Source organism: Leucopleurus acutus, assembly GCF_964270905.1.
Source record: "Leucopleurus acutus genome assembly, chromosome: 4".
NCBI classification, from domain to species: Eukaryota; Metazoa; Chordata; class Mammalia; order Artiodactyla; family Delphinidae; genus Leucopleurus; species Leucopleurus acutus.
Genome location: NC_139146.1, coordinates 111,054,891 through 111,065,205, shown reverse-complemented (window position 1 = coordinate 111,065,205; position 10,315 = coordinate 111,054,891). Strand labels below are relative to the sequence as shown.

General features: G+C 39.8%; 1 protein-coding gene across 1 annotated transcript; it reads left to right on the top strand.

The window, feature by feature from the left end:
- Positions 1–1,097: 1,097 nt before the first annotated feature.
- Positions 1,098–9,865, top strand: CXCL11 (C-X-C motif chemokine ligand 11; the record flags this gene model as incomplete). Its single annotated transcript, XM_082838119.1, has 4 exons — positions 1,098–1,158; positions 9,292–9,418; positions 9,527–9,599; positions 9,824–9,865. 4 exons carry the CDS (start codon positions 1,098–1,100, stop codon positions 9,863–9,865), a joined length of 303 nt encoding a protein of 100 aa, XP_082694245.1.
- Between the last annotated feature and the right edge of the window lie 450 nt (positions 9,866–10,315).

Genomic DNA, 10,315 nt, shown 5'->3' with positions numbered 1-10,315 from the left:
AAAAATCCACAACTCATACAGCTTTATGTACTAAATAACAGTGCTTGAGACGTATATATATATGTAAAAATTGCTAAACATGCAAAAAGAAATGTATATAAATTCAGAAGTACAGCTGTTTAGGAAACTTCTTCAGACATGCAATTATAGTCAGCAAAATATAAATAAGGTGAAATAAAAGGTCATTTGATGTCAAATAAAATAGGCCTTACATATAAGAGTTTGGACTTAAAAGCAAAAGAAAAAGTATATATATATTTTTACTTTATTTAGTTATTTATTTATTTTTTTGGCTGTGTTGGGTCTTCATTGCATCACTCAGGTTTTCTCTAGTTGCAGTGAGCGGGGGTTACTCTTCTTTGTGGTGCACGGGCTTCTCATTGCGTGGCTTCTCTTGTTGCGGAGCATGGGCTCTAGGGCATGCAGCCTTCAGTAGTTGTGGCGCACAGGCTCAGTAGTTGTGGTTCGTGGGCTCTAGAGCACGGACTCAGTAGTTGTCAAGTATGGGCTTAGCTGCTCCACAGCATGTGGGGTCTTCCTGGACCAGGAATCGAACCCATGTCCCCTGCATTGGCAGGCAGATTCTTAACCACTGTGCCACCAGGGAGGTCCAAAAATTTATAATTTTTTAAAAGAATGGTCTTTTATATAGTTATGTGAAGGATGGAGAGTGAAAGGACTGAATATAGGAAGACAATATTCCTGAATGGAAGAATGAATGGCAATCAGAATTTCACTGCCCAGGGTAGTCCAATAATTAAATACATTTCTAGGAAATGCTACCTTAAGGCTGGTTCCCATGTGGGTGTACTCTATTCTATATTTACACAGCACTTTACTATCTACAAAGTGCTTTCACATTCGTATTACTTTCAACCCTGTAACAAAAGGAAGGGACGGTAATATTTAGATGAGAACAAAATAGAAACTATTGGGAAAAAGGAACATGACTCAAGGAGGGAAATTCCTATTGCTGTAAGAGGATTGCTGGTGTATAAAATGCCTTATATATGCCAATTAAGACTTCTCTTCCATGATCAGCATTTCTACTCCCTCCAAGAAGAGTATCAAAGCCAAAGCAGTAGCAACAGACAAACATGAATACGAAGGGCATGGCTACAGTCCTGGCTGTGATATTCTGTGCTACAATTGTTCAAGGTATATGGTACTTTTTAACTTCTCAACCTATAAATTTCCTTTCTAATGCTTCAAATGTTTTTTCTTCCACTTTTATCCTAAAAGATACAGTAAATTTTTATTTAACCTCACACATTAGAAGTTACTATAGGTTTGGCAGAGAATATTGGAAATGTTTAAAATACTAGAGATGATTATTTAAACTAGAGATGATACTTTTTTTTTTAACATCTTTATTGGGGTATAATTGCTTTACAATGGTGTGTTAGTTTCTGCTTTATAACAAAGTGAATCAGTCATACATAAACATATGTTTCCATATGTCTTCCCTGTTGCGTCTCCCTCCCTCCCACCCTCCCTATCCCACCCCTCCAGGCTGTCACAAAGCACCGAGCCAATATCCCTGTGCCATGCGGCTGCTTCCCACTAGCTATCTACTTTACTACGTTTGTTAGTGTGTATATGCCCATGACTCTCTCTCGTCCTGTCACAGCTCACCCTTCCCCCTCCCCATAACCTCAAGTCCGTTCTCTAGGAGGTCTGCGTCTTTATTCCTGCTTTACCCCTAGGTTCTTCATGACATTTTTTTTCTTAAATTCCATATATATGTGTTAGCATACGGTATTTGTCTTTTTCTTTCTGACTTACTTCACTCTGTATGACAGACTCTAGGTCTATCCACCTCATTACAAATAGCTCAATTTCGTTTCTTTTTATGGCTGAGTAATATTCCATTGTATATATGTGCCACATCTTCTTTATCCATTCATCCGATGACGGGCACTTAGGTTGTTTCCATCTCCGGGCTATTGTAAATAGAGCTGCAATGAACATTTTGGTACATGACTCTTTTTGAATTTTGGTTTTCTCAGGGTATATGCCCAGTAGTGGGATTGCTGGGTCATATGGTAGTTCTATTTGTAGTTTTTTAAGGAACCTCCATACTGTTCTCCATAGTGGCTGAACCAATTCACATTCCCACCAGCAGTGCAAGAGTGTTCCCTTTTCTCCACACCCTCTCCAGCATTTATTGTTTGTAGATTTTTTGATGATGGCCATTCTGACTGGTGTGAGATGATATCTCATTGTAGTTTTGATTTGCATTTCTCCAATGATTAATGATGTTGAGCATTCTTTCATGCGTTTGTTGGCAGTCTGTATATCTTCTTTGGAGAAATGTCTATTTAGGTCTTCTGCCCATTTTTGGATTGGGTTGTTTGTTTTCTTGTTATTGAGGTGCATGAGCTGCTTGTAAATTTTGGAGATTAATCCTTTGTCGGTTGCTTCATTTGCAAATATTTTCTCCCATTCTGAGGGTTGTCTTTTGGTCCTGTTTATGGTTTCCTTTGCTGTGCAAAAGCTTTGAAGTTTCATTAGGTCCCATTTGTTTATTTTTGTTTTTACTTCCATTTCTCTAGGAGATGGGTCAGAAAGGATCTTGCTGTGATTTATGTCATAGAGTGTTCTGCCTATGTTTTCCTCTAAGAGTTTGATAGTTTCTGGCCTTACATTTAGGTCTTTAATCCATTTTGAGCTTATTTTTGTGTATGGTGTTAGGGAGTGATCTAATCTCATACTTTTACATGTACCTGTCCAGTTTTCCCAGCACCACTTATTGAAGAGGCTGTCCTTTCTCCATTGTACATTACTGCCACCTTTATCAAAGATAAGGTGTCCATATGTGCATGGGTTTATCTCTGGGCTTTCTAACCTGTTCCATTGATCTATCTTTCTGTTTTTGTGCCAGTACCATACCGTCTTGATAACTGTAGCTTTGTAGTATAGTCTGAAGTCAGGGAGCCTGATTCCTCCAGTTCCTTCTTTCGTTCTCAAGATTGCTTTGGCTATTCGGGGTCTTTTGTGTTTCCATACAAATTGTGAAATTTTTTGTTCTAGTTCTGTGAAAAATGCCAGTGGTAGTTTGATAGGGATTGCATTGAATCTGTAGATTGCTTTGGGTAGTAGAGTCATTTTCACAATGTTGATTCTTCCAATCCAAGAACGCGGTATATCTCTCCATCTATTTGTATCATCTTTAATTTCTTTCATCAGTGTCTTATAATTTTCTGCATACAGGTCTTTTGTCTCCTTAGGTAGGTTTATTCCTAGATATTTTATTCTTTTTGTTGCAATGGTAAATGGGAGTGTTTTCTTGATTTCACTTTCAGATTTTTCATCATTAGTATATAGGAATGCCAGAGATTTCTGTGCATTAATTTTGTATCCTGCCACTTTACCAAATTCATTGATTAGCTCTAGTAGTTTTCTGGTAGCATCTTTAGGTTTCTCTATGTATAGGATCATGTCATCTGCAAACAGTGACAGCTTTACTTCTTCTTTTCCGATTTGGATTCCTTTTATTTCCTTTTCTTCTCTGATTGCTGTGGCTAAAACTTCCAACACAATGTTGAATAATAGTGGTGAGAGTGGGCAACCTTGTCTTGTTCCTGATCTTAGTGGAAATGCTTTCAGTTTTTCACCATTGAGGATGATGTTTGCTGTGGGCTTGTCATATATGGCCTTTATTATGTTGAGGAAAGTTCCCTCTATGCCTACTTTCTGCAGGGTTTTTATCATAAATGGGTGTTGAATTTTGTCAAAAGCTTTCTCTGCATCTATTGAGATGATCATATGGTTTTTCTCCTTCAATTTGTTAATATGGTTTATCACATTGATAGATTTGCGTATATTGAAGAATCCTTGCATTCCTGGAATAAACCCCACTTGATCATGGTGTATGATCCTTTTAATGTGCTGTTAGATTCTGTTTGCTAGTATTTTGTTGAGGATTTTTGCATCTATGTTCATCAGTGATATTGGCCTGTAGTTTTCTTTCTTTGTGACATCCTTGTCTGGTTTTGGTATCAAGGTGATGGTGGCCTCGTAGAAGGAGTTTGGGAGTGGTCCTCCCTCTGCTATATTTTGGAAGAGTTTGAGAAGGATAGGTGTTAGCTCTTCTCTAAATGTTTGATAGAATTCGCCTGTAAAGCCATCTGGTCCTGGGCTTTTCTTTGTTGGAAGGTTTTTAATCACAGTTTCAATTTCAGTGCTTGTGATTGGTCTGTTCATATTTTCTATTTCTTCCTGATTCAGTCTTGGCAGGTTGTGCATTTCTAAGAATTTGTCCATTTCTTCCAGATTGTCCATTTTATTGGCATAGAGTTGCTTGTAGTAATCTCTCATGATCTCTTTTATCTCTGCAGTGTCAGTTGTTACCTCTCCTTTTTCATTTCTAATTCTATTGATTTGAGTCTTCTCCCTTTTTTTCTTGATGAGTCTGGCTAGTGGTTTATCTATTTTGTTTATCTTCTCAAAGAACCAGCTTTTAGTTTTATTGATCTTTGCTATTGTTTCCTTCATTTCTTTTTCATTTATTTCTGATCTGATTTTTATGATTTCTTTCCTTCTGCTAGCTTTGGGGGTTTTTTGTTCTTCTTTCTCTAATTGCTTGAGGTGCAAGGTTAGGTTGTTTATTCGAGATGTTTCCTGCTTCTTAAGGTGGGCTTGTATTGCTATAAACTTCCCCCTTAGAACTGCTTTTGCTGCATCCCACAGGTTTTGGGTCGTTGTGTCTCCATTGTCATTTGTTTCTAGGTATTTTTTGATTTCCTCTTTGATTTCTTCAGTGATCACTTCATTATTAAGTAGTGTATTGTTTAGCCTCCATGTGTTTGTATTTTTTACAGATCTTTTCCTGTAATTGATATCTAGTCTCATGGCATTGTGGTCAGAAAAGATACTTGATACAATTTCAATTTTCTTAAATTTACCAAGGCTTGATTTGTGACCTAAGATATGATCTATCCTGGAGAATGTTCCATGAGCACTTGAGAAAAATGTGTATTCTGTTGTTTTTGGATGGAATGTCCTATAAATATCAATTAACTCCATCTCGTTTAATGTATCATTTAAAGCTTGTGTTTCCTTATTTATTTTCATTTTGGATGATCTGTCCATGGGTGAAAGTGGGGTGTTTAAGTCCCCTACTATGAATGTGTTACTGTCGATTTCCCCTTTTATGGCTGTTAGTATTTGCCTTATGTATTGAGGTGCTCCTATGTTGGGTGCATAAATATTTACAATTGTTATATCTTCTTCTTGGATCGATCCCTTGATCATTATGTAGTGTCCTTCTTTGTCTCTTCTAATAGTCCTTATTTTAAAGTCTATTTTGTCTGATATGAGAATTGCTACTCCAGCTTTCTTTTGGTTTCCATTTGCATGGAATATCTTTTTCCATCCCCTTACTTTCAGTCTGTATGTGTCTCTAGGTCTGAAGTGGGTCTCTTGTAGACAGCATATATAAGGGTCTTGTTTTTGTATCCATTCAGCTAATCTGTGTCTTTTGGTGGGAGCATTTAGTCCATTTACATTTAAGGTAATTATCGATATGTATGTTCCTATTCCCATTTTCTAAATTGTTTTGGGTTCATTATTATAGGTCTTTTCCTTCTCTTGTGTTTCTTGCCTAGAAAAGATCCTTTAGCATTTGTTGTAAAGCTGGTTTGGTGGTGCTGAACTCTCTAAGCTTTCGCTTGTCTGTAAAGGATTTAATTTCTCCATCAAATCTGAATGAGATCCTTGCTGGGTAGAGTAGTCTTGGTTGCAGGTTTTTCTCCTTCATCACTTTCAGTATGTCCTGCCACTCCCTTCTGGCTTGTAGGGTGTCTGCTGAGAGATCAGCTGTTAACCTTATGGGGATTCCCTTATGTGTTATTTGTTGTTTTTCCCTTGCTGCTTTTAATATGCTTTCTTTGTATTTAATTTTTGACAGTTTGATTAATATGTGTCTTGGCGTATTTCTCCTTGTATTTATCTTGTATGGGACTCTCTGTGCTTCCTGGACTTGATTAACTATTTCCTTTCCCATGTTAGGGAAGTTTTCAACTATAATCTCTTCAAATATTTTCTCAGTCCCTTTCTTTTTCTCTTTTTCTTCTGGAACCCCTATAATTCGAATGTTGGTGCGTTTAATGTTGTCCCAGAGGTCTCTGAGACTGTCCTCAGTTCTTTTCATTCTTTTTTCTTTATTCTGCTCTGCAGTAGTTATTTCCACTATTTTATCTTCCAGGTCACTTATCCGTTCTTCTGCCTCAGTTATTCTGCTATTGATCCCATCTAGAGTACTTTTAATTTCATTTATTGTGTTGTTCATCGTTGCTTGTTTCATCTTTAGTTCTTCTAGGTCCTTGTTAACTGATTCTTGCATTTTGTCCAATCTATTGTCCATTCTATCTCCAAGATTTCGGATCAACCTTACTATCATTATTCTGAATTCTCTTTCAGGTAGACTGCCTATTTCCTCTTCATTTGTTAGGTCTGGTGCATTTTTATCTTGCTCCTTTATCTGCTGTGTGTTTTTCTGTCTTCTCATTTTGCTTATCTTACTGTGTTTGGGGTCTCCTTTTTGCAGGCTGCAGGTTCGTAGTTCCTCCTGTTTTTGATGTCTGTCTCCAGTGGCTAAGGTTGGTTCAGTGGGTTGTGTAGGCTTCCTGGTGGAGGGGACTAGTGCCTGTGTTGTGGTGGATGAGGCTGGATCTTGTCTCTCTAGTGGGCAGGTTCACGTCTGGTGGTGTGTTTGGGGGTGTCTGTGGCCTTATTATGATTTTAGGCAGCCTCTCTGCTAATGGGTGAGGTTGTGTTCCTGTTTTGCTAGTTGTTTGGCATAGGTTTTCCAGCACTGTGGCTTGCTGGTCGTTGAGTGAAGCTGGGTGCTGGTGTTAAGATGGAGGTCTCTGGGAGATTTTCGCCGTTTGATATTATGTGGAGCTGGGAGGTCTCTTGTTGATCAGTGTCCTGAAGTTGGCTCTCCTACCTCAGAGGCAGAGCCCTGCCTCCTGGCTGGAGCACCAAAAGCTTTTCATCCACACGGCTCAGGATAAAAGGGAGAAAAAGTAGAGGGAATTAGTAGAAGTATGAGGAAAGAAAGAAGGAAAGGAGGGTAGGAAGGAAGGAAGAAAGAAAGAAAGAAGCAAAGAAGGAAAGAAGGCAAGAAGGAAAGAAAGGAGGGAGGGAGGGAGGGAGGAAGGAAGGAAGGAGGGAAAGAAGGAAAAAAGACAGAAAGAAAGAAGATACAGTAAAAATAAAATAAAGTATAATAAAGTTATTGAATTAAAAAATTCTTATTTAGAAAAAAAAAAAGGGACGGAAAGAACCTTAGGACAAATGTTGGCAGCAAAGCTATACAGACAAAATCTTACACAGAAGCATACACATACACCCTCACTAAAAGAGGTAAATGGGGAAAAATCCTAAATCTTGCTGTCAGAGACCACCTCCTCAATTTGGGATGATTCATTGTCTAAAGGAGGGAAGGAAGGACGGAAAGAAAGAAAGAACGAAGGTAAAGTATAATATTGTTATTAAAATTAATTATTAAGAAAAAAAAATTTAAAAAAAACATGGACGGATAGAACCCTAGGACAAATGGTGGAAGCAAGACTATACAGACAAGATCTCACACAGAAGCATACACATACACATTCACAAAAAGAGGAAAGGGGAAAAAATCATAGATCTTGCTCCTAAAGTCCACTTCCTTAATTTGGGATGATTGGTTGTCTATTCAGGTATTCCACAGATGCAGGGTACATCAAGTTGATTGTGGAGCTTTAATCCGTTGCTTCTGAGGCTGCTGGGAGAGATTTCCCTTTCTCTTCTTTGTTCTCACAGCTCCCAGGGCTCAGCTTTGGATTTGGCCCTGCCACTGCGTGTAGATCGCTGGAGGGCGTCTGTTTTTTGCTCAGACAGGATGGGGTTAAAAGAGCCGCTGATTGGGGTCTCTGGCGCACTCAGGCCGGTGGGGACGGAGGGGCACAGAGTGCGGGGCGGGCCTGCGGTGGCAAAGGCCGGCGTGACTTTGCACCAGCCTGAGGCGCGCTGTGCGCTGTCCCGGGGAAGTTGTCCCTGGATCCCGGGAACCCAGCAGTGGCGGGCTGCACAGGCTCCGCGGAAGAGGGGTGTGGAGAGTGACCTGTGCTCGCACACAGGCCCCTCGGTGGCGGCAGCAGCAGCCTTAACGTCTCCCGCCCGCCTCTGGGGTCCGCGCTTTTAGCCGCGCCTCACGCCCGTCTCTGGGGTCCGCGCTTTTAGCCGCTGCTCGCGCCCGTCTCTGGAGTTCCTTTAAGCCGCGCTCTTAATCTCCTCTCCTCGCGCACCAGGAAACAAAGAGGGAAGAAAAAGTCTCTTGCCTCTTCGGCAGGTGCAGACTTTTCCCCGAACTCCCTCCCGTCTAGCCGTGGTGCACTAACCCGTTCAGGCTATGTTCAAGCCGCCAACCCCAGTCCTCTCCCTGTGCTCCGTCCGAAACCCGAGCCTCAGCTCGCAACCCCGTCCGCCCCGGCGGGTGAGCAGACAAGCCTCTCGGGCTGGTGAGTGCCGGTCAGCACTGATCCTCTGTGCGGGAATCTTCCCGCTTTGCCCTCCGCACCGGTTGCTGTGCACTTCTCCGCCTCCCGCAGTCTCCGCCCGCGAAGGGGCTTCCTAGTGTGTGGAAACTTTTCCTCCTTCACAGCTCCCTCCCACTGGTGCAGGTGCCGTCCCTATTCTTCTGTCTCTGTTTTTTCTTTTTTTCTTTCGCCCTACCCAGGTACGTGGGGAGTTTCTTGCCTTTTGGGAGGTCTGAGGTCTTCTGCCAGCCTTCAGTAGGTGTTCTGTAGGAGTTGTTCCACGTGTAGATGTATTTCTGGTGTATCTGTGGGGAGGAAGGTGATCTCCGCGTCTTACTCTTCCGCCATCTTCCCATAGTAGTCGATACATTTTTAATAGAATTTCTTATTTGGCTGCAAAATCTGGCAAGAGCCTTTAGCAACAGTTTTAAATGTCTGCTAAGAAGATTTTATATGAGATAATGTTATTAGTTTTCTGGAAAAATTCTTGAGCATAAAAGCAAGAGGCAAATAAGCTTGATCAATAAACGTCTTTCATTCTTCCCCTTATTCTTTAATGGTTTGCTTACAAATTTAAAGAGAAGATCATCAACTTCTTCCTGAAGCTCCTTTCCCAGTAACAGCAGTGTTGAGTGCTATTTGACTAATTACTATCTTTAGCCTTAATGAAAACCTGGTCCACATTCTTCAATCAAGGTTATACATAAATCATAGCTATATGATTGCAATCAGATGTATTAGTAACTGATGCTATGATCTGTTCTAGGCTTCCCCATGTTCAGAGGGGGACGGTGTCTTTGCACAGACCCTGGAGTACAAGCAGTGAAAGTGGCAGATATTGAGAAAGTCTCCATAATTTACCCAAGTAATAGCTGTAACAAAATAGAAGTGATGTAAGTAATGGACTCACTGAAGATAACAATGGTGGTGGCTTTTTTGCTTTGTTTTTCTTATGTTTTTCCATCCAAAATTTAAGACTGTTTTGGATCTTCCCTTAACAGTATCACCCTGAAAACACATAAAGGACAAAGATGCCTAAATATCAAGTCAAAGCAAGCAAAAGTTATAATCAAGGTAGGTTGCCAGATTACTTCCATTTTATAATCTGTTTTATCCAAGACAAATCTTTTGAAAAAATAAAATTGACAACTGCAGAATTGTTCTGCTATGATCCTGTGTAAATGTTTTGATAAGGGGTCTCTGGTTACAATTAGCTGTATGTTTTTGCATGTCAACTGCTAAATCACTGGGAAACAAGAACAGCCCAAGGTGCTAAAACTCTCATCTTCTCATTACAGAAAGCTAAAAGAATGAATTTTTTAAAATATCAAAAAGTATGAAGTCCTGGAAAGGAGGATTTGAAAACCTAGAACAAGTGTAACTGACTACTGACATGATAAGAATTCTGCAATAGGAAACTGACTTTCTCCTGCCTGTTGTAATGAACATTCATGCATTTCTAGGTTAGGAAACTTTCTAGGAGATTTGATGCTTGTAACTATTCTGCTGTGGCTATGAAAACATTTCTGTCTCTAAAAGTTATCTGTCTGTATTTGACCTATATTTTATATTACAATATGTATTATTACTGAAATCAAGACCATGACTCATAAGTCAAAAGCATCCATGAACATTCTCTAAGTACCCTAAGTATTTTTATATGCAAATCCACATTCCTTTTCCTAAAAATTGGAAAAAGTCCTTAAACGCCATCTTGTTTTATAAAAAAGGCTATAATTCATGAAATGTACTATGAAGACAATTATAAGCTAAGGGTAACTGGTAAGAGT